This window comes from Haplochromis burtoni, unplaced genomic scaffold (genome assembly GCF_018398535.1).
Source record: "Haplochromis burtoni strain Fernald_Lab_line unplaced genomic scaffold, NCSU_Asbu1 Contig_19, whole genome shotgun sequence".
NCBI lineage: Eukaryota > Metazoa > Chordata > Actinopteri > Cichliformes > Cichlidae > Haplochromis > Haplochromis burtoni.
This window is the reverse complement of record NW_024582380.1, coordinates 2862826-2886363: the sequence shown is the minus strand read 5'-3', so window position 1 is coordinate 2886363 and position 23538 is coordinate 2862826. Positions and strand designations below refer to the sequence as shown.

Genomic DNA, 23538 nt, shown 5'->3' with positions numbered 1-23538 from the left:
GGGGTTAGCATCCAGTCCAGAGTGATAAGTGCAAACTTTCCCGCAGGTTGTCAGAGAGGTGAGCAGTCAGAGCGCAGCGCCCGAGGAATCGGCATCTCCTGTCATTCTCAGAAAATGTGAACTTGATAAGGTAAGCGTGAGAGAGAGGATGTTTATGTGAGTGTATCCTTGTGGGGTTTTTTTTTGTTATATCCCCGAAGTCCGTAATTCTTCCTTACAGCAGCTGAGGCGAGGAATGCTCAGCAGCAAGCAGCAATTGTGCTGTCAGCATCAATTTTCCTAAACAATTGTTTGGCTCAACACAGATACCTGTGTTTGGCTCACAGAACAAAAAGGAGATAAGCAGGGTAATTAGGAGTTAAGACTTCGTTGACGGAGGTGGTGGTGAGCCAATGTCGGAAGAGGCACATCCTCTTTAGGAGTTTATTAGATCACAATCTGCAACAGGCTCTCATACAAAAACAAATACTAAAACAAGGGGAGCCCATATAGAGCTGGAAGGAGACTATTTGTTTAATTATGCCATGTGTTTGTATTTAGGAAACAGCATGACAGAAAGACGTCTAAGAAGGTGGATATGTATGAGAAGAAATGCCTTTAAAGTATAGTTATTTAGCTCTTTATTAGTCAAAGGCAAGTGTAGACCAGCTTAGCTTAGAATGAAACCTTGGGCCCTGATAAAATCTAACCTTGTGTTGGCGTGTTTGCTTCTGCAGAGGTTGTCTGCGGAGAGGAACACATCGGATTCAGACAGTGTGGGCGTGTCAGCTGGAGAGAACTGCAGAGAGAATGGTAAGGCAGAGATGCACGCAGTCTTAAAGCATTGCAGCTGTTCCAATTAGAGGTTGCTGGGATGTAATTTGTGTGACTCTTCCATATTGCTGCATTTATGCCATATGAGATGGGAAGGATTCTGTTGAAACATGTTGATAAAATAAAACAGATTGGGAATACAGTTCCCAAACGACACAGATAAATCCAAACAAAAGCATCTGATTTTGAACTCTTTTTAATTTTTTTATTTAGGTAAGGTGAAACGGGGTCCTTTTGCTGCGGGGCGTAAGATCACACGCATCATCAGCTTCTCAAAGAAGAAGTCCACTCGGACAAGTGACCCACGGACATACAGCGATCCTCGGCAAGGTCAGAGCCCGCTTCAATGTCGTGCTTCAGGAGTCCAAGTTTGCGGAATGCGTAACTCTTCCTTATCTCCTCACGATGCAGGCCATTTGTCAGTGCTGGTGAACCAGGTGTGGCGGGAGCAGTGGTGCTGCGTGTGCAGAGGTGCCCTGCACTTCTACCACGACAAAGGAGATCCTCGGATGTCTCTCCCTTCCCTTCCTCTCCACGGCTGCGAGGTGGTTCCGGGACTCGGACCCAAGCACCCCTTTGCCTTCCGTGTCTTACGGGACAGCACAGAAGTGGCTGCCCTAGAGGTGTGCTTCTTGTTTGATTATTTCAAAGCTGCACGATATTACCAGAATGGTCGAATCTGTGAGAATTGAAAAGAGTCATCTTTCATAAGAACATAAGCAGGGAGATATTTTTAACCAGCTCAACAGTCTCCATCTGCCCAACAGAGGTGGTAGGCTTATTGTCGGGTTAATGTTTTGATTCAATCTCATCACTCTCGTCAGCTCGACTCGGTCAGCACTGGGCAGCTGTTTCAGTGAAAAGAGCTCAGATAAACAGACTGTGAAGCAATTATCAGCTAATGAGCCAGATGTTTCTCTTATCCACTCGAATACCTGCAAAGCAAAAACAATCACGATCTGTACAAAAGCTTCAGAAATAATCTGAATGCATACTAACGTGCATATCACACGACCATTCACATCCCATACATCACCACAGTCTTTAAGTAGATTGAATATTAAACTTGATTATTTATTTATTTATTTATCCAATGCCTTTCTTTTAAATTGTCAGGCAAGCAGCTCAGAGGAGCTTGGACGGTGGCTCGGTCTCCTCCTGGCAGAAATGGGCTCTGCGACAGACCCAGAATCACTGCATTACGACTATGTAGATGTGGAAACCATTGCTAACATCCGTGATGCTGCGCGGCATTCCTTCCTGTGAGTGAGATGAAGCGGAAGGGGGTCAGGATCCATGGACAAGTTCAAAGCTAGGCCATCAACCAAAGCAGCGATGTTTTTGCTTACATCATTTTTATGTAAATTTACTTTGTCTGTTGTCTCTCAAACTAGGTGGGCTACTTCCTCCAGCAGCACCTCCACAGATTCTAGAACATACGACGAGGTACCTAACGAGGATCTGCAGGTAAGCAGGACACTCACGCTCAGAAATCACGCGTTAACTTTGATGTGACCAGATCAGAAGATGTATGGGCATGCAGCTGTTTGGGTTTTCGCTGTCTGACATCCCATCAGTCACCCAAATAAATAGACAGTGCTCTGCTGCACGCCTATCAATGATGCCTTTTTTTTTTTTTTTACCACAGAAAGATCAGGGTGTCCGCATTAGGAAAAAAAAAGATAAAGTGCTCTGACTGGTGACAGGAAGGCAAGAGGTCATAGCAGTTTCACAGCCTGTAAACTCCTTTCTTAACCCCATTAACATGCACTTTAAACACATGCCTCTCACCACCTACAACCAAAAACACACACACACCACAGCAGTCTGAAATCACTAAATCCCGAGACACGTTCACTGCATATCCTGATAAACAAATGTAACTTTTCTTGATCTGCCCTCACTCTTCCCACATCTGTCACTCCCCCCGCCCTCTCTCTGCTCCACCCAGTCAGGAGAGAACCACAGGCAGCAGTCTGGGAATACAGGGAAACGGCGCTCAAGTTTCTCAAGCAGCGACTCTGACAGAACCAAGCCATTAGTCTCCCTGAAGCGAATAGGCTCACGTAAGTGTGCTCAGTTTGTTTTCCAGTGTGACTTGCAGTTCATCAAGTGGTGCTGAGTCTAACCTTGTGAAATAAATTCTAGGATTTTCCAAAGAGCAACAAAAAAATCCTCTATTTTATATACATACTTAGCTTTTAATTCAATGCTTCCTAAATAAAAAGGAAGACATCTTTAAACGCCCCTCTTCGGAGTGTGACTAAACTGTCTCCTGACTTGTTACATTTGTGGTAAACTGATTGTTTTAAACAATTTTTAAGGCAATTCTCTTTTTTTTTTGTTCTGTCAGTATGAAACTTAAAATTTTGCTTTACAACTTTGAAACATTGCCATTTATTGTTTAATGTGCAGCCTTATGAGCAGTGCTGGTGTCTTTTTTCAACTACTTTGAAAGGAGCTGACTGCACATTTATTAACTTACAGGCTGAGTTTATTAATATACTTTGTTGTTATATTAAGTCTTTTTTCTATTTTATACTGATCCTTGATTTACATCTGTGTGATTCAAAAAAACCCATAAAAACAGCTCAAAATACTGTGGTGGGGGGGAGAAATAATTCTTCTTAATACATCAATATTTCACTAAGTCATAGATTCCAGTGCTCTTGAGCTCATATAGCTTACACTCCTTCGAGTTGTGGGCTTAAGCACTGGCAGTCATAAAATTTGAGCAGTCATCTGGCTCAGTATTTCTTCTTTTCTTCTCTTCACTCAATCATCTTCTCACTTTCCGCCCATATTCCATTCCCTCTGCTCTGGCCTCTCCCATTTGCTCCCTTTTGTCATTCGCTCTCTGCTGCACAAGTGAAGGAGATGAGCGTCTGAGTTACAGAAAAGTGATATCAGTGCGGATTTCTAGCGAGGGTTCCTCTTCTTGCCGCGTGGTCTTCGCTGTCACCTTCTGGCACATCAAAGAAGCCGCGCTTTCCATGGGCTGAGAGCTGCAGGATGTAACCTGAGATTTATTGGACACTCGCATTAGATCTGCTGCCTCACCCTCTGACCTCTTACCCCGCAGGAGTGTGTGTGTTTATCTTTAATTCCTGCAACCATATCACCAGGTTTCCTTGAATTTACAACGCTGTATTATGGCCATTATAGGTTAGGGTTTGCTTTGGGGTGAGTGGAGCATGGTAAGATAGTAAGTTTAATGTCTGATGCTTAAAGAAAGAAAGAAACATCAAACATCCTCTGAAACATAAATGGGACATTAACACAAAAATATTATGAGACAGTAAAACTTAATGTTCTCTAATATTAAAGCCACACAATTTCTAGAAAAATGAACGCTGTCTCTCTCTGGCCTGTTGTAAAAAACGACCACGCTCTACATCCATGTGACACTTACAGGCAGCTTCATACTGCCCCCACGGAGAGCATAGCATTAATTATGCAGACAGGCTGCCGTGAGAGGGTTTTGTCTTATTCCCATAACCCCTGTACATCTGACCTTTAACCTTTGCTCTCATCCAGATACCAGCCAGTACGGGAGGTATGGGAAAACGCGAGCAGAAGAAGATGCCAAACGCTACCTCAGAGAAAAAGAGGAGCTGGAGAAAGAGCGAGATGGCATACGTAATGCACTAGTAACCCTCCGACAGCAGAAGAGAGAGCTGAAAGAAGAGCTGAAGACAGCTGCAGGTAAGAAGATATAAAGTCAGATCCCGCATGAATGGTTGCTCTTTATTGTTGAAGCAGTCCCAAAATGAAAAACACAACTAAAACATGCATGTACCCTCTCGATGATTAACTAATGTATGAAGACATCGTTACAAGGCACATAAAAAAGAAAACATGGGAGGATTTTAGTCTTATTTTTGCAGGATTCATTGGTGTGTTTGTGCAAATTTGCCAGACGTCCTTTACATCATAATGCATCACGGCTCTTTATATGACCCCGCATTGTGACCTCCTTTATTATAAGGCCATGAAAGAGCAGAAGTTTCCCATGCAGCATTGGTATTAAAATTATTACATGAAACAACATGCTTATGAAAAAAATGTCTGCTATGTCTAATTACCTAATTTCCTCTAGTACTGTGTGGCGTGCTTCCAGCAGAGGCAGAGGAAACAATCATAACTGTGCCACAGAAACACAACTATATGAAACCTATTACATTTTAGATCATCAACACATTTTAATGAAGCAAAATGTTTTCTTTAAAAACATCTAAGTAGTATTTTTAGGTTTCATAATTAGATTCTATTTTTTTATACAGTGCTTAAAAAATTTATAACAGCATCCTGCATTGTGAGGTTTATGCTGCAGTTGTTGAAATATTTTTTTAATGTTAATAACTTCTTTCAGGCTAGTTGAGCAGTATGTGTAAGTCTTTTACTTGAAATTGTACTTTTAATGCTAAAATATAATTATTGTTGTTATCCAGTAATATTTGACTATACTGTTTTACAAAATAAAGTAAAAACAAAAAGTGATAGCACATTATTATTAAAAATAAGTTTATACTAAAAATGTGTTTTAGTGGTTGAATGTTATTCTTGGTTAATTTCCAAATACAGAAGTCCGGTGGCTTTAAAAATGTGAATTCAGTTTGCTATTTGCGTCTTAAATAATGATACAACTTTTTCTCCTTTTTTTAGTCTTAAACAAGTTTTGGGCAAGTTTCTAGAATATTTTTGTTTTCTTGCTTTTTTTTAACAGGTGGTCTAATAAATTTCATCGCTAAATAAATAAAAAAAAACCCAAAATAAACAAAAATTTCTCTTGAGATTGAGATTGATTTATTGTAAAATCAATAAATTTAGAACTTGAGCAAGTGCTTTATTTTGAAAACCGGAATTTTAAGACTTATTTATAATGCAAAGGAGGATATGAACGTACAAATGCGTATCTTATTGTTTTGATCTATTTCTGTGAATCTGTGTGGCAGATAAGAGGAAGTCCTTCCTGAACAAGCGTGTGGCTCAGTTGGAGGAGGCCTGTCGAGCTAAAGAGGCAGAGAGGGTGGACCTGGAACTTCGACTGACTCAGGTCAAAGAAAACCTAAATAAGAGCCTGGCAGGAGGAACCCTGGGGGCATCAGCGGAGGCTAAACCTCCTGTTCAGGTACCGCTTATGCTTAATGTAGAAAGATAGGCCCTCTGCATACAAAGATTTTTATATACTTCTATACTTTTTCTATATTGTCCAGGCTTCTAGCAAGAAGATCCAGAATATCTACAGTGATTCTTTACCAGTAAATTGTGCCGCAGAGCTGCGTAGGAGGCCACCGTCTGTTTACGCTTCTTGTACTGGAACTGTCATGCAGAAAGCAAAGGTAATAGTGATGAAATTCATCCGTTCTGCTGCACGCAGTTCAGTTGCTCAGCTTGTTGTGTATTGTCATGTTTTCTTTTCAGTCTCCTCAGGGAGTTAATAGAGTCACCGCGGCATGTACCATCATCTAATGGGTTTTTCACAGTTCGCACATAAATAGATAGTCATCATATGATAGTGCACTCAATGTAGATATTAGTGGCTCTATGTGTTAATGAAATGTGAGGCGGTCTACGAGGAAGCAGCAATAAAAAAAAGTGTATTGCAAAATTTAAGCATTACAAATACACCATACTGTTCCATTGACTTTCATGGCCACAGGTGTATTAAGTCAAGCACCTATTTATGCTTCTAAAAACATTTGTGAAAGAATGGGTCGCTCTCAGGAGCTCAGGACCTATGAAAAAAGCCCAGTCGTGAAATTTCCTCACTACTAAATATTCCACAGTCCGCTGTTAGTGGTTTTATAACAAAGTGGAAGTGATTAGAAACAACAGTAACTCAGCCATGAAGTGGTAGGCCATGTAAGATCACAGAGTGGGGTCAGAGGCACGTAGTGCACAGAGCTTGTCAGCTTCCTGCTACAGACCTCTGATGTGGCCTTCAGATTAGCTCAAGAATAGTGTGGAGAGAGTGTCATGGAAACGGCTCCATCCAAGCCTTACATCACCAAGCTCGATTCAAAGTGTCAGGCGCAGTGGTGTGAAGCATTCTGCCACTGGACTGTAGACTGCTTCCTGTTACAACATAACTGTGCACCAGTGCACAAAGTAAGGACCATAAAGACAGAGTCCTGACCTCAACCCAACACAACACCTTTGGGATGAATTGGGCGGAGACTCAATCCAACATCAGTGTCTGCCGCTGGAAGAATGGGCAAAAATTCCCATAAACACATTTCTAAACCTTTTGGAAAGTCTTCCTAGAAACGTTGAAGCCGTTATAGCATCAGTGGGTGGGCCAATGTCATATTAATGGCTTCAGAATGAGAAGTCACTCAAGTTCATATGCGTGTGAAGGCAGACGAGTGAATACAATTTAGTGCACCATGACCTTGTTTTTCATTTCATTTTTTCCCCAAAAAGCTTTAGGTTTTCATTCTGTTAGATTACTGTAAACAACTATTTAATGATATAAGTACACTTTTGTGTTTCCTGTGAAATTAATTGAAATTTGTTTTCACATCATTAAAAAAAAAAATCTGATTTTCTTTCTCTAGGAATGGGAGTCAAAGAAAGGAACCTAGGAGGACGAGGGAAATAATGCATATCTGGAAGAGACTTTGGACACTTTGTCTAAAATTTGCCATTTATAAATGAAAGTCAAGACTTGTTTCCTTTTTGGATTCCTGAGAAACTGCATAAACAGTAATGAAAGAAATCAGCCACTAGGTGGTGGTACAGCTTACTGAATATTTCCAACGACTATTTACGGTCTGTAGCCAAGTATTTTCACTTTCTGGAAAGGTGCAGTTTAAAATTTTGGAAAAGGAAAACAAAAAAATCAAGAAGGGTAAGTTCAGCAGAGAAAGGCAACATAAAAGTATGGAAAGCACTACAAATGAATAAAATGTAGTGTGGAAAAGAGCCAGAAATGTTTAAAGGTGTCGTGAGGGGAAAAAAGAAGGCCAAAGCAATGTGACGTATCGGAAGCTTTGAGAATGAAAGACAGTTTAAGCCATGATGTGCCTTTTAGGTGACATAATCTTTTTTGTTTTGCCTGTACATAATGAGCGCCAACTACTGTTCTATATGTGTTTGTACTTAAAATACTGTACAGCGCTTCATTTCTCATCACAAAGTGTGCAAAAGTTTTAGGCACAGTTTTCCAAGGTAATTGGCAGGTATGTTCCTCTGGGGGTTCAGGCTCTCTGAGTTGCATCAAGTAATCCCATAGTGACTCTCTAATCTTCAGATAATGCCATCTGCTGCAGCAGTCTCTCTATTTCTTGATGTTTCTTTAATGACTCCGCAGTGGCTCATATCCCTAATGTTGCTACTCCTTTTAAGTGCCTAAAACTTTCTGTGCATTTTTCTGCCTGAAGTCAGTATTCGGGTACGTGCCATAGAGGATTCTGGGTAAAAAACAAAGTAAATCCATGCTTGTCCTGATCACCCTCTTTGGCACACATTTAAATACAGCTGAATACTTACATTACAGATCATTGAGTTACTAACAAAGTGGTGCTATAAGTGATAGAAATCTGTCTTTTCCTTTTAATGAAATCATCAAATGTCATTTTAACACCTTCCTTACCAAACCTGTGGTCGCCTGTTGCACTTTACTGTTCTCGTACCCGGATGAGGGAATAATAAATGTGTGTCTTATTTTCCCAAACAATTCCTGTTTAATTAACTTGTTACTAAGCACAGACTGAATTTCCTTCTCATAAAATGCACCGACACATTCCAGTCACTGATGTAGGCTTTTAATTTCACATTGTACGACGAAACATAATCATACAGTATATGGTCTCATGCAAACAATGCATAGCAACCAACTGTGTGGTGCTGCTCAGCATCCTATTCATTCTAAACTCTTCCTCATTTGATCTATGGATTGGTCAGTAGACAATACAGGCTTTGCATTACCACTCTTACATGCTGATGTGCTGGGAGCCAACTCTTTGCACACAATCAATAACGGCCTTTGTTGCAGAGCGTAGTCCTGACCAATAGATTTTTCGCCATCCAATAAATAAGCTGTGTCAGGTCCGTTCGTATTCAGACCATGGCGACTGGTGTTGGATCTTAAATGAGGAGGTAGAGCAGCTTCAGGTTGGTGAAATTAAGCTTTCCACGGCTTGGAATGAGCACTTACAGAAAGAGATAATAAAGCCAGTACAGGATATTGACAAAGAGGAATGCTGTGGGGAAAACTGTGCGGGCATAGCGATCAATGTTGTGTGGATTTTCCACAATGAAGACAGATGCCGCCTTACGTGATGCGTCTCTCACTGACGACAAGCCGCAGCCCTGATTTGGCGCCTTCTCTTTTGTTCCTGTGTGGTTCTTGGTGTCGCTGCTCGCTGACTGCTCCGTGGAGTCCTCTGCGGTGGAGCCGATCTCCACGGACTGATTTGGTTGGCTGGAGTTGACGATGGGGATAGAGCCATTTCCATTAGACTCGCTGAGCTCCCTCAGAAGGTCCTGTTACATGGGCAGATAAACCGATGGATTGATGTTTACAGTAACAGAGAATCTTTCCATTTTTATCTGTGTCATGGTTATGTGTCTCACCCGATATAAATCCTCAATGGTCTGGTGCTGCATGGTGTAAAAATGAGCGCAGGCATACTCCAACAGTGCACCAAAAATGAAGGTGAAACAGATGCCCAAATAAACATCTATGGCCTTTATAAAACAGTTGGCATTGGGCAGGGAAGTGCGGGCACCCATCATCAGAGTTGTCATCGTCAGCACTGTTGTCACTCCTGCAGACAGATCAGAGGGTTGGAATTTTTTTCTTTATTTCCAGCATGTCCCAGCAATTAAATCAAGCAAACAAATATTTAGTTTGTCCATTCCACACTACTCTTGCTCTTCTTTCAGGGGCTTTTTTTGTTTATGCATTCTCTTTATTATTTTCTTCAAGCAAACAACATCACTGCTGCTGTAGATGTGAGACTAAAGGATCCAGATCTTAGAAAATACTCAGTGTATGGGGAAATTGTATTGAAAACAAACATGTGGAAACAGAAAACTTGATGTTTTTTTCAGTGAAATCTTAATCAGTGATGTATTTCTGTATCTACCATCATCAAGGAGGTCATGTTTTTGGGTGTGCGTGTGATTTTATTCTGTCTGTCTGTCACATTTGCTTGAGTGGGGTCATGTTAACAAGCAATTAAATATTTGCCTTAAAGTTTCCAAGGTCAACACAATGATTTATTGGTCAAAAATGGACAAAAATCTTACAAGTGTGGTGTGTATTGTTAACACATCAGAGTAATGCTATATAGAGTTATTTAAAACTATCTTTCTTATTTCTTGTATTGACAACATATATGAACAATATACAGTGGCTTGCAAAAGTATTCGGCCCCCTTGAACTTTCCCACATTTTGTCACATTACAGCCACAAACATGAATCAATTTTATTGGAATTCCACGTGAAAGACCAACACAAAGTGGTGCACACGTGAGAAGTGGAACGAAAATCATACATGATTCCAAACATTTTTTACAAATAAATAACTGCAAAGTGGGGTGTGCGTAATTATTCAGCCCCCTTTGGTCTGAGTGCAGTCAGTTGCCCATAGACATTGCCTGATGAGTGCTAATGACTAAATAGAGTGCACCTGTGTGTAATCTAATGTCAGTACAAATACAGCTGCTCTGTGACGGCCTCAGAGGTTGTCTAAGAGAATATTGGGAGCAACAACACCATGAAGTCCAAAGAACACACCAGACAGGTCAGGGATAAAGTTATTGAGAAATTTAAAGCAGGCTTAGGCTACAAAAAGATTTCCCAAGCCTTGAACATCCCACGGAGCACTGTTCAAGCGATCATTCAGAAATGGAAGGAGTATGGCACAACTGTAAACCTACCAAGACAAGGCCGTCCACCTAAACTCACAGGCCGAACAAGGAGAGCGCTGATCAGAAATGCAGCCAAGAGGCCCATGGTGACTCTGGACGAGCTGCAGAGATCTACAGCTCAGGTGGGGGAATCTGTCCATAGGACAACTATTAGTCGTGCACTGCACAAAGTTGGCCTTTATGGAAGAGTGGCAAGAAGAAAGCCATTGTTAACAGAAAACCATAAGAAGTCCCGTTTGCAGTTTGCCACAAGCCATGTGGGGGACACAGCAAACATGTGGAAGAAGGTGCTCTGGTCAGATGAGACCAAAATGGAACTTTTTGGCCAAAATGCAAAACGCTATGTGTGGCGGAAAACTAACACTGCACATCACTCTGAACACACCATCCCCACTGTCAAATATGGTGGTGGCAGCATCATGCTCTGGGGGTGCTTCTCTTCAGCAGGGACAGGGAAGCTGGTCAGAGTTGATGGGAAGATGGATGGAGCCAAATACAGGGCAATCTTGGAAGAAAACCTCTTGGAGTCTGCAAAAGACTTGAGACTGGGGCGGAGGTTCACCTTCCAGCAGGACAACGACCCTAAACATAAAGCCAGGGCAACAATGGAATGGTTTAAAACAAAACATATCCATGTGTTAGAATGGCCCAGTCAAAGTCCAGATCTAAATCCAATCGAGAATCTGTGGCAAGATCTGAAAACTGCTGTTCACAAACGCTGTCCATCTAATCTGACTGAGCTGGAGCTGTTTTGCAAAGAAGAATGGGCAAGGATTTCAGTCTCTAGATGTGCAAAGCTGGTAGAGACAAACCCTAAAAGACTGGCAGCTGTAATTGCAGCAAAAGGTGGTTCTACAAAGTATTGACTCAGGGGGCTGAATAATTACGACACCCCACTTTCAGTTATTTATTTGTAAAAAATGTTTGGAATCATGTATGATTTTCGTTCCACTTCTCACGTGTACACCACTTTGTGTTGGTCTTTCACGTGGAATTCCAATAAAATTGATTCATGTTTGTGGCTGTAATGTGACAAAATGTGGGAAAGTTCAAGGGGGCCGAATACTTTTGCAAGCCACTGTATGACCTTACTTTGGACCTCTGACTTCTTCAAGGTCAAATAAAGTCAAGCTTTCATAAAATGCCTTTTATCTTCAAAGTGATGCTTAAAATTCTACTGCCTTTGTTTGTATTGGCAACATTAAGAAAATGATACTCTTTTTGGGGATTCTAATTATCACATTATTTTTCATCTAAACATCATGTCGCACCTGACCTCTGACCTCACTTTACATGACGTCTGCCTTTCTTTCAAGTTGATCCCAATAAGAGTTACATCTTTAAAGTATTGTCAAGAGTTAGAATGAGCTGCCTAGTTAGTTAGAAATATACTGTAGTATATTATTATATAACAAGCTCAAGTTAGTCATGTCCAGTTATTTACATGTGAAAGCCCATCATCCATTAGCTACTCCTACAAAACATTAGTGTAAGCAAAGTAAATGCCGTGCTACCCTTATCTTATTTATTCATGTATTTGTGCACTTTTTTACTATAATTGATGTCTTCAGCTGCTGATCATTTGGTGAGTTATTTAGTGACTAAGGTCAAAGTTATCCTTTTTATTCATAGGTTAGAGTCAGAAAACCTCAGACATTAGACATCATAGTTGTTATATTGAGAACAATTATTTAATAATATAAGTATTGTTATTATAATTATGCTACAAGTAGGTGGGATGCTAAAACTCATCCCTACTTCATATGACCAAAGAAAAACCAATACATGAAATCCTGCAGCCTGTAATATGGAAATGGTCACTCTATGGACAGTTACCAAAATCCTGGACTAAAAGAGTGAGGTCTGCTACTGACCAATGCAGGTCCTAGCTGGCACAGAGGACTGGCTGATCCAGAAAGAGACCCAGGACAGAACCACCAACAGAATGGAGGGAACATATGTCTCCAAGATGAAGAAGAGCACATTTCTGCGCAGTGCAAAATGCAGCACCAGCTTGGGGTAATTTCCTGCAAAGGACACAAAGAGACATAAAAAGAACGAGGGAAAAAATACAGATTTAAACAATCCTGTGGTGCATTTGTGCTCCAATAGCAGCTGCCATTGGATGAATCCTAACATGCAAAGGAAATCCAGAGAGCTCAAATATGTTACCTGTTTCGTACACAGCCTCTGACACTGATGTGTAGTAGCTCTCCACACTATACTGTGCCAGCCGCAGTGTGTTCAAACCCTTCACTGAATCATTTCCTCTGGTCCAGTAGAACACCACATCCTGTAGGTTATACCCCCCTGAAAGGACAAAGAGTAGTTAACCTTTGGCTAGTGAAGTCCTCGGTGTAAAGCTGGCTTTCAGTTTCATACTCACTACACAGAGGCTCATGAAAATGGTAGTAGTGATGATGATGATGATTTATGTCCAGCTACACACATGACTGATGGTTAATGGAGCTCACAGTGAAATACTCACAGCTCTCCAGCTGAAGGGTGCACACCTGTCTATCCATAGGGTACTTAGTCAGATCCATGTTGCAGGCGATCGTAGCCGTGATGCTGTTGGGCATTCAAAGCAGGCATTCATTACCAAGCTTCAAAAACCCAACTGAAATGACTGCAGCTCTACTGATTTATAACAGGGGATGTTAATTATTAGTGAACATAAAGAACTCTTCTCCCCCGATGAACATCCAAAAGATCAAAGACTTATATCTGGAGTATCATCATTGTGTCTCACATATGAATTATGTGCACAGTGTTGTCGGATTGCAAAAATGAGGCCAGGTTGCTCAAGTTCTACAACATTCAATCACCTCCACACAATCAGATGATGGCTCCAGCTATCAATCAGTTTCGGTACTCAAGAAGAAGGAAGATACTGAACATACTGTACACAGCTGACCTTCCTTTCATCTGTCAAACTGTCTAGTGAAAAAAAAGTTATATGGCAGTGTGAGCTGACAAATTAGCCTGGCCTGATTTTTAATACTCATATGGAACTCTGCAAATCTTCACTGCCAAAGGCTTAAGTGTTTGAAGGGCAGAACATACAGGAATGCAGAGCCATACCCCTGAGATGAATGAATGAGGGATGACATTTGCTTTTTAGTCATACTCCTAGTTATTTTTTCCCCTTTCTTTTTATATAGAACGTGAGAGCAGTGTGGGGTTGACTGGATTTGTTTTCTTCTTGTCTGTGACCAGCAGCGTGAAATGTCAGCTGTCAGCGAGCGTCAAAGCTTCGGTAAAGAAATGTACCGAAGAGCATAGAGAACAGTTCCGTTGCTGAAGATGCGTATGAGGCGATTTTCCACGGTGACATCGTGCAGGAAGGAGCGCTTGGAGTCTGGGATGAAAGTGTCAGGGATCCAGAGCAGTGACACCAGGCGACCGTCCACGCTCACGCTCTCATTACCGGGGAACATCAGCCTAGCATCACGCCAGCGCTGACGGAGGAAGATTGTCGCTGTGTAGTCCTGAAAAGATACAAAAAACACATAAAGACGCCTGCTCCCTCGTTTGATCGCGCAGATGACAAAAATAGAAGGTGTACCATATTGATTTCAGAGATGGCATCAATGCTGGCGATATCAAGGCTCATTCCAATTTCCACTGGGCCCTCTGTTCAGGAGACACACATGGGAAACAGTACAACTGGTCCACTCTTAAGTGAAAGACACAGAAGCTCTGACGACTTTTAGAAAGTAAAAAAAAAAAAAGCTTAAAAAATAAATGTCTCAAGCAACTTCATACCATTGAAATTAGGTCTGAGGTAGCGGTTATAGCCTTTCATGAGCTTTTGTATTGTTGGCAGAAGCTGGGAGTCGTTCCATTCACCCCAGTGGTTGCTATGGAATGCACAGCTCCTGATAAAAGCAGGGAAAAATGAAAAAGGAAATGAGAGAAACAATGAGACAAACAAGTGGGTGTGCTTTTTTGACCTCAGAGTCACTTACCCCTGCGTAAAGGTCAGGAGGATGATGAGTAACAGGTTGGCAGACATCCTGGATCAGCTGGCAGAGGTCAGAGAGATGTGATGAGGACTAAAACACAAACACAAGAGCTGTTTTCATTTAATTGGGATGACACAGTTTGACCATAAGGTGGCAGCAACTAACTAAATGTGACTACAAAGCACAGTGGAAGTCTGCAACGCAGCAGTCATCCTCACTCGTTTCTTGTTAGATAACTGCGCGTTCACCCTGACACGATAGTTTTAAAATGTTTTGTAAACTTGCATTGATCCCCACCTCTATTACTCGCTCCAATATTATATATTAGTAGCGTTTCCAATGCCTTCACACACTCGTGCAGACACACACAAACACACACACATAGACAAACATTTTGTTTAGATAGGCATGTATGTACGTCTAACATTTATTTTATTTATTAATAATTTTTTAAATATTGCAGTTACTCTGATCTGCTGATATATGTGGCCTCGATCACATTTTTTGTTTTTCAGAAATCTTCAACTAACCCTCTCATCAAGGAAGAAATCCTCACAGGAAACCCTTCCCCTCCTCCTCCTTTCCCTGATTGATTTCACTGTCAGTAACAGACTTCTGTCCTTTCACTTTATACTTTCATCCGAACCATGCAAATCTGTCCTGCATGTTATTGTGCTTCAGTTATCATCAAAGCAATCTGCAGCTAATATATCACCATATTGCCAGCAGTCTAGAAAAGCAGCATTTAATTTTCAATGCGTTATTTACACTGAAGTGCCATTCTAAATGACTGTGCGAACCAACACTATTGATTCCCCTTCGCCAGGGGCCAAAATGGCACAGAATGTTATCAGGTTGTAGTTGTCAGGTGAACATATTCTCCTGTTTGGATGCATTTTTTCGCCGGCTGCTCTGAAGCTTAGGCTGAAGCCTGCTGTGTTAGTTTTGCATTGCATCATGCATGTTTCCCTTTGTCCTCACATCTGTCTTCCGGTTTATCCTCTTTTCCCATGTATTGAACTGCACAACAGCATATTGTCAGATACTACCTTGCCTATATGTGGATCTACATTCAAATAAACATTTCTGTTTACTTTTTTTTCTTTTACACTGCTTACGTACAAATTTCTAACTCTTACCTGCCTCAGCCGTGCTCTTATGTCCTCCTTTTTATTTCCACTTGGTCACTCTTCTGCTCTCTCTCAGCTCTCCTTTGTTTCCTCCTGTGCTCTTCTGCCTTCCTGTATCCCAAGTGTTGCCAGTGGCTGATATTGGTCCACTTTCTTGTTTACTTCTGATTATATATCCCTGTGTGTCTTCAGGCTACCGTTAAAGCATCTAATATTTGGTCCTTTGTGTCTTACTGCTGGTTGTTCCACTATCTGTGCAACTCCCTCTGTCTCTCTGCACAGCTGTGTTGATCTCCCCGCAGAGCCTCTGTGCAGCCCCCCCTCCCTCTCTCTTCGTACTACTCATTTGCGCTGCACTTTTTTTCTCTGCCCCCCCCTTCACATACTCACACACACACAGAATAGGATCTAGTTTGAGCCCTTACATCACTCCCTTTTTCTCATTCTTCCTATTCTTTTTGGCCCCTTACTCTCTATCTACCTCCTCCCGCTCAATTTACACTGACACTGTACCTCCTTCTGGGCTTCAAAGCTTGACTGTGTCTCATCCCCTCATGCCCTCTCCATCTTCACCTCCAACTACTTCGTTCCTTTGCATCAGTGTCATCATCCGAATTAGCTTCCTCTCGGCTCTGTCTGCAACTTAACTTCAATGAAATACCCATGCAGCTCAGACAAAAGTAACAATTTTGACTACTTTCATCTTCATAAAGCTTGCCCTTTGCCACTGTTGTAGGAAGTGCACATGTAGTCCTGATGATGAAAAAGCTGCTTGATGCTGCTATAAGGAGCAGATCCTGGTGATGATTTGTCAACATCCAGAGATGTAAACTGCAGCTCAAATACCAATACTGCTTGTGTGCTGTGTGGTCAGTCATTCATCTCCAGCGCTGCCGACTTTATGGGATTCAGCCCCAACTATAATTATATAGCCTGACCTCTGAGAACCCACGGCTGGATCTCCAGCATATGTGCAAGAACCTTTGGGGTATACTTGTTTACAACACTTTATGAGATTTCAGAGATGCTTGTACCTACTGCAGCCAATTATTTTGCTAGTCTGTGTTTCCCAGCACTGACTAATGATTGTAAATGGTCACTAACAAGCTGCTGCAGTATTTTTTGCTTTACTCAGTTATTTAGTGAATCAGTAACACACTGTGGGCGTAAGGCTCCCTTTTTCTCAATTTCATGCTCCAATGGCTGCATGTCTGAAATAAACAATCTGTTTATTAAACAGTGATGGTGAAGGGGAGCTGTGGAATGAACATAAGAAAATCGTGTAGAATTTGCTTCCATGTGGAGAATCGTGTGAAACGCAGTGCGCACATTCCTTGACAGTGAAAGAGACAAATGGAGACGTTTGTGAAGCACCTGAAGGGGGAGGATGTAAATGTTTTATCTGTGTGCTAGAGGGCTATTGAATAATTATAGCCAGAGCAGTGATGTCACAGTGGGAGACAGCTTTGTATTAGTCAGCATCCAGCTGACATTCTTGTCCTACCTGCGTACATGTTCATTTCTACCTGTGATTGAGTGCTCCTTTTACTTCCCCTACCACTGATAAACATGCAAAATCATTGTTCCCCCTGCCTGTTAATGACTTGATTACCTCTGATCACTTATGTCTGGCTTCATGTCAGGGTAACAGAAGTGGCTAACAGTGCTAATGAGGGCCAGTGGTAACCAGTGAATACCAAAGGCCATATGAATGACCTTCTGGACCTCGAATATATGTAAATCATTACACATCTGAAGTGGGTGATGAACACAAAACGAAATTAATACATATTACTGTTAGTAATGTATTCATAACAAATAAGGGGAAAAGAAAACATGCCAATATGTTAGAAGTGTACCACAGAGTGAAGAGTACAGGAATGTGTTCCTCTTTAGCTGGTGCAGCATGATTGAATAAACTGCTGGTCTGCAAATATCAGGTAGGAACTAATGATCCTAGAGTGGATGAGGGAGGGGCTTTAAACACTAAAATTTATTGCTTTATTAATAACTGTCACAACCCAGGACCAGTTATTGAGATGCCCATATGTCTTGCATGCCAGTTTATGTGTCTGTATATTTAGTGCTTCTGTAAAGCAAGAGTCTTCCACGTTAAATCCTCGTATCGGTGACTGGTGACCCTTTAGGCCACCCCTTTGGTTAATTTTTCATTTTAAATGCAGTAACCTACCTGACAGCTCTGTGCTGCCACAGCAGCCATCTGCTACTTATGTGTCACTCACTTCTTTTATCTCTTCTTGCTCTGCTTATGTTTATTTAAGTTAACCTTTGACAACCTTGAGCATCTTCTTTCATTTTCTTACCATCTGTCTGCACGCTGTTCCCTATCATCTCCTATCATACAGCCAGCCAAAACACTTGAGTCTGCGCTTTGGTTTCGTTCCCACCCAGTTGCGTAACCTACATAACCATCTTTTTTTCTTTCTTCTAAATCTCTTTGCCTCGCTGTCTTTACTCATGCTCTCTCTCTATTTTTCACTGCTTATCAGAACGATAAGCATTTCGACACCATGTTTCAGGTAATGTTCAGCTCAGAATCTGCACTGAGGCAACAGAAAATGGAAACGTCACTGCCCCCACATTTGCCCAGTGATTTGCTGTCATGTGACAAATGGAAATGTCACAGGACTGCCCACGAGAGGGACACAGATAAATCTCTCCTAAATGACTGTGACGGCAGCCATGTCCAGGAGGAACACATATGAATTAATGTGGCGTAGACGCCACTGCTTTGAGCATGCTGTCATGTCTCCCTGTGACTGGTGTATCTGCTTGAGAGGTGGATAAGTGTTTCTGTTGTTTCTCTCTTCAGATATGAACATTAAATTGTCATTCAACTTTTTGTTTTTGCTCTCTTAGGGCTACTTGCCAAGGCGCTTGACTTGTTCCCTGGATTTCACCTGAGGCGTAGTTTATTGACGTTCTTTTGTGACAATTTTTAAAAAAATTTCTCTTTACATTGTCCTTCTGTCATTGCACTTGTTGATCTCCAGGTTTCTCCTGGCTCAAGTCCTGTCTCCAATCTTTGTCAGAACATTTGTTTTTATTCACTCCTCTCAAACTCATATACGTATACACAGACTGCCAGATTCATTATTCATCTTCGCTCCCTGTACTCCCACATCTTCCTGCCTTTCATGTCTTTGTTGTTAAAGTTAGGTTGAAATCTTTTCATCCCTTTTTTGCAAGCTATCACTTTTGTGATGTAAACTGCCTGGTCTCTGAAGAGCAGAATATTCACAAACATATCATTAAAATGCTCTTAAAACAATGCTCACAGAGCATGGGACACCCTTCTGTTTGGGACTGGGAAAGCAGCACAAAGCAACCTTAAGGACTGCTAACCACGACTAGATTTGATCATCAGTAAAGAATGATTAAGAATTTGACTCTCTGAGGATTAGAAACATCCTGAAAAAAAAATGGCTCATGGGGAAACTCTCACACTGCTTAGACAGCCCGAGAGAACCACACTCTGTACTCACAGTTTTGAATAAGAACTGACAATAACATTGAATCAGTATCATACCAAAACAAGCTGTGTGGTTTTCTGGTCTTTTAAAGCCTTTACACATATTTTCATGATTAATTTATTAAATATAAGAATCCATACTGAGATTTTTTATTTATTTATATATGTTATTTTGCCAGCGATAAGCAAAATATGCAAGCGAACCAGGAGTCATCTAAAACTCAGTCTGGGCTCTATGCCCAAAGCTCAGATGACCCACAATAGTTTATGTTTTGATGTTCTGAACACAAAAGTTTTTGCTTTAAAAAGATTCAAAATTGAAAAGATGAAAAATTAATATATGAAAATTCACCTACATGTTTTCTGCGCTCATAATTTCATCATTTTTGAAAAGATGCCCAACACCAAACCACAGGCAGTATTTTACACTGTTCATCACCCTTCCACTGGGACCAGTTTCCTCAAATGTTTGAAGGACACACTGCACACCACAGTGAGATCTGTGTGTTTTCAATCATCAGTTTGCAAGAAAGTGCTATTTTTTGCCTGTCAAACTATGTTCTCTCTGGCATTTTTGTAGACATTTTCTTTGAGTGATACGAAATCAAAATTTGTTCTTTGCTAGGTTGTCTGCTATGACTGTGGTGTTTCTTTTATGTGATACAGTGATATGTACGGCAGTGTTTTAAAACACCATCAAAAAGCCTGAAGACTATTCACGACACCTTTAAAAGAATATAAGAAAGCCTCTTCTCTCAAAAAGAAGCCAACAGATAACCAACAGGGCAGCATGCCTTAGATTTGCAAAATTGCACCTGAACAAATCACAATACTTCTAGGAAAATGTCCTTAAGCAGATGAGACCTACGTAGCTATGTTTGACTTTAATTCACAACACCAAGTTTAGTGAAAACCAAACACAACATACCAGCACAAACACCTCATACCAACTGTCAGCACAGTGAAGGGGTGATGATGTGGTTGTTTTGCTGCTGCAGGATGTGGGCACCTTGCATTAATTGAGTTGACCATGCACTCCTCTGTATACCAAAGTATTCTGAAGTAAAATGTGAGACCATCTGTCTGACAGCAAAATCTTGGATGAATCTGGGTCATGCCACAGAACAAGCACAGCAGCAAATTTACAACAGAATGGATGGAAAAGAAAACAAGTAAGGTATTGCAATAAATCACCAATACATATTTTTTTCTGGCGTCCTAATATGTAAAACCTTAGCTCTGAAAGACACTGTACTTTTGGTTTTACTGTGAATGCATATTTTTCTCTTTATATCTTGAACCACATTGTCTGTACTGTACAGTTGCAATGAGAGCTGCACTTCATACATAGTGGATCTATTAGGAGAGCAGTTGTGTCACTGCTTTCCTTGGGATTTGGAATTCAGCCCAGAAGGGGGGGTAAAAAAGAATAATCCAGTGTGAAATAAGCTGCTTACTCCCTCGATGTTAACATCTTATTTTCTGTCTTTAGTTGACTTCCACTTGAAATGACTGCAGGGTGTTTTTTAAGCGTCTGTATTGGAAGGCATCTGGACTCTGCACTATAATCCCAAATCGTGTTTTGTTTTTCATTATTCCAGCCAATGGTGTGAAATAATTAGCTTTAGGAAAAGACTAATTGCAGCTTGATATAACATCAGACACCCACCTGAAATATATATATATTTAAATATTATGTCATAGTAACTGCGGCACAGAAGATGTAGATCATTTTATTCTCATGATTTAAAAATATATATACCTATCTGCCCCCAACCATATCCTTATCAAATTAGCATTGATATTCTCTGTGATACAATAATAATATTACAGCATCATCGTTTATTACACTGTAATGGATTTATTGTAACCAGGAGCCACATTCTCGTGCCAGAGCTCCAGCTTGCTCTATTCCATGGGTGAGATGGGGTTCTTATTAAAGCTTTAAAAGTTTTAAAAACAGAAAAAAATAAACATTATCTCTATATTAATGGGAACAACCAAAAAGTGTTCCCTTTCTACCAGAACTTCAATTTTATACTTTAGTAGTTCCCTAAGTCATCACACTAATCAACTGTCTGGAAATGTGAAACACTCAAAATCTGAGTTTGCAAGCTTTCACTGACTCAGTCATTTAGTCCCTTCTGTCCTCAATGTTAAACTTCAATCATATGTAGGAATCAGATGGATAATTGTGGAAAAATGTAGAAACTAAAATATTGCTAGGGTGAACTCCAGGACGTGGAAAGGTAGGAGGGACTCTTAAATGGAGAATTTAGCTCCAGGCAAAACTATGCACACACGTTTTAGCCTTGTTATTATAAGGGCTGGGGGAGTACCTTTTCTTTTTTCTTCCGTTTTCTTTTTTTAAAAAAAAAAATTGAAACGAACTTGTGCTTTGTGCTTGCTGGGTAAGAATCTGTTGTTGCTGCACACTGGTTTTTGAAACAAAGTATGATATATGACAAATTCTGTGGTTTGCTCTTTTTTTTTTTTTTTTTTTTAAATCTCTGAACATGGCCAGGCTTGCTGTTAACCCCTATCGACCTCTACTGTCTGTTAACGGTAGCTTCATATGAACCCATTCAGAAATTTTCATAGCTCAACAGCAATTGAACAAACAAACTAAATTCCAGCTGCTCTTCAGCTCTGTTCTTGATCCAAACCACATTTTAACCTTCCTGTTGGCACACGAAAGTTCACTTTTGTGTTTATTAACCCCAACAAAAAGTCGGCCAAAGAGGCAACGTGTCCATGTTTACGTTAAGACAGAACATTGCAACATCCAGTTTTTTACAAATCATCTGAGACCCCCCAGGTGGAGTAGTGTTGAGGAGGTAAAGTGCGCTCCAACCATCTCCACTTCTCTAACTCAATCGCTCTCTGTGTCTTTTACCTCCTCTTGGATATCAGGCATTATTTGGCCAATCGAGTTAAATGTTTTGTGTCCCGTTATTCTGCTCAAAGTGCTCAAAAGTGAATCACGTGTGATGTGTGAACCCATTAACCATTCTGGCAGATCTCATAGGATTTAATGCTGATTCGTGCCATCTCTCAGCTGGGTCAAAGGACCCGCCGAAGGTGTTCGATACTTCAAACTGCTGTAGATGGCGGTTATGTCAGCTTATTGTAGCAGGTGGTTGTTTTTCTTACCTTAGACACAGCATGCCAGTTCATTGCTGGCTTTAATATTGATCTGTTTAAACCGCTCTGATGTATTTTTCTCTCGCCACCTACCTTTATAAAATCAGCGTACTGACAGTGATAGTGTCTTCTTCCAGGAACACCCCTTCTCCCCGGAGCATGTCCTGTCCCTTTTGCCTTTCTGCTTGAAATTCAGATGAGTCGAGGTGTCAGCAGTGGTTATCGTCTGGACCTGGGTGACATCTCATTCGGTTCTGCAGGGGGGGATGAGGGTGGACAGGGAATTCACCTGCGCTGATGGGGCGATGGTATAAAAAGAAAGAATGAAAGTGTCAATATACTTTTCTTGTGTTCTGTGGTTTATCTAAAATAATTTTATTGTTATTGTTGTTGTTGTGTCTTAAATTAAATAAATAACTGCCCATTCCCATTCCTCTTCAATAATAGATTTAATGTCATCAAAAAGGTTCAACAAGGCTCATTCTGTGACAACGTATTTTCAGGTTCCATAGTGACCCATGCAACACAGCTTTACCTCGAGAAGCATTTGATCAAGGACTAAAAACAAGAGCGCAAACACCAACATAGATTTATTAACAATTGGACTCCTGCAAAAAGCGACCAGTGAACGTAGCAGAAAACGACTTTCACAACATCTGTCGTATTTGCTCCGAGCACAATATAAGCGATGAAAGCGAGTTATTGACAAATGTTGGCAAACACAAAAGCATTCACAATGTTGGTGAAAGACGAACTGCAAAAGTATTCCTCTTTCCCCCTTCCCACTGATACTGTAGTGCCAAAATGTACATTTCCATTGACTTCTGATTCAGCACAGAAATCTCTCTGCACGCTGCAACTTTCAAAAATATAGTTAAACAGACAAAAAAAAAAAAAAAAAAAAAAAACGGGCAAAGCATCTATACCACGTTTGGACAATTTGTTAAAATCAAATAGAGGTTTACACTGTTTGATTAAACATTTTAGGTGTGTAGCAGGCTCTCGCGGAAATCAGTTTAGTGTAAACTGCTGAAGAATGTGGTATCCACCTTATTATTAGTAAGGTAGCCACCTTGTTTGTTGGAGTGGCTGGTGTCTAAAAAGATCA

The 23538-nt window shown here is 40.8% G+C and overlaps 2 protein-coding genes across 6 annotated transcripts in view; one reads left to right on the top strand and one right to left on the bottom strand.

The window, feature by feature from the left end:
* The window catches only part of afap1l1a (actin filament associated protein 1-like 1a), a 27594-nt gene extending 18567 nt beyond the window's left edge, over positions 1–9027 (top strand). For all 4 annotated transcript variants that reach the window (XM_005916459.2, XM_005916460.2, XM_005916458.2 and 1 more), the window contains exons 9-19: positions 47–130; positions 717–792; positions 1027–1143; positions 1225–1436; positions 1930–2075; positions 2208–2280; positions 2765–2879; positions 4351–4518; positions 5769–5944; positions 6030–6155; positions 7374–9027. In XM_005916459.2, coding sequence (XP_005916521.1) covers positions 47–130; positions 717–792; positions 1027–1143; positions 1225–1436; positions 1930–2075; positions 2208–2280; positions 2765–2879; positions 4351–4518; positions 5769–5944; positions 6030–6155; positions 7374–7400 — 1320 coding nt within the window. In that variant the 3' untranslated portion in view covers positions 7401–9027. The remainder of the gene's footprint in view (positions 1–46; positions 131–716; positions 793–1026; positions 1144–1224; positions 1437–1929; positions 2076–2207; positions 2281–2764; positions 2880–4350; positions 4519–5768; positions 5945–6029; positions 6156–7373) is intronic.
* gabrp (gamma-aminobutyric acid type A receptor subunit pi) lies at positions 8971–23188 on the bottom strand. 2 transcript variants are annotated; one of them, XM_005916456.3, is made up of 10 exons: positions 22524–23188; positions 14667–14753; positions 14464–14576; positions 14264–14331; positions 13969–14186; positions 13184–13266; positions 12868–13005; positions 12570–12722; positions 9394–9587; positions 8971–9303 (listed from the first exon to the last, which is right to left on the bottom strand). In XM_005916456.3, exons 2-10 carry the CDS (start codon positions 14711–14713, stop codon positions 8971–8973), a joined length of 1347 nt encoding a protein of 448 aa, XP_005916518.1. In that variant the 5' UTR covers positions 14714–14753; positions 22524–23188. The 2 variants fall into 2 exon arrangements, with proteins under 2 accessions (XP_005916518.1, XP_005916517.1); XM_005916455.2 differs by lacking the exon at positions 22524–23188 and adding an exon at positions 15803–19489.
* Positions 23189–23538: the final 350 nt, after the last annotated feature.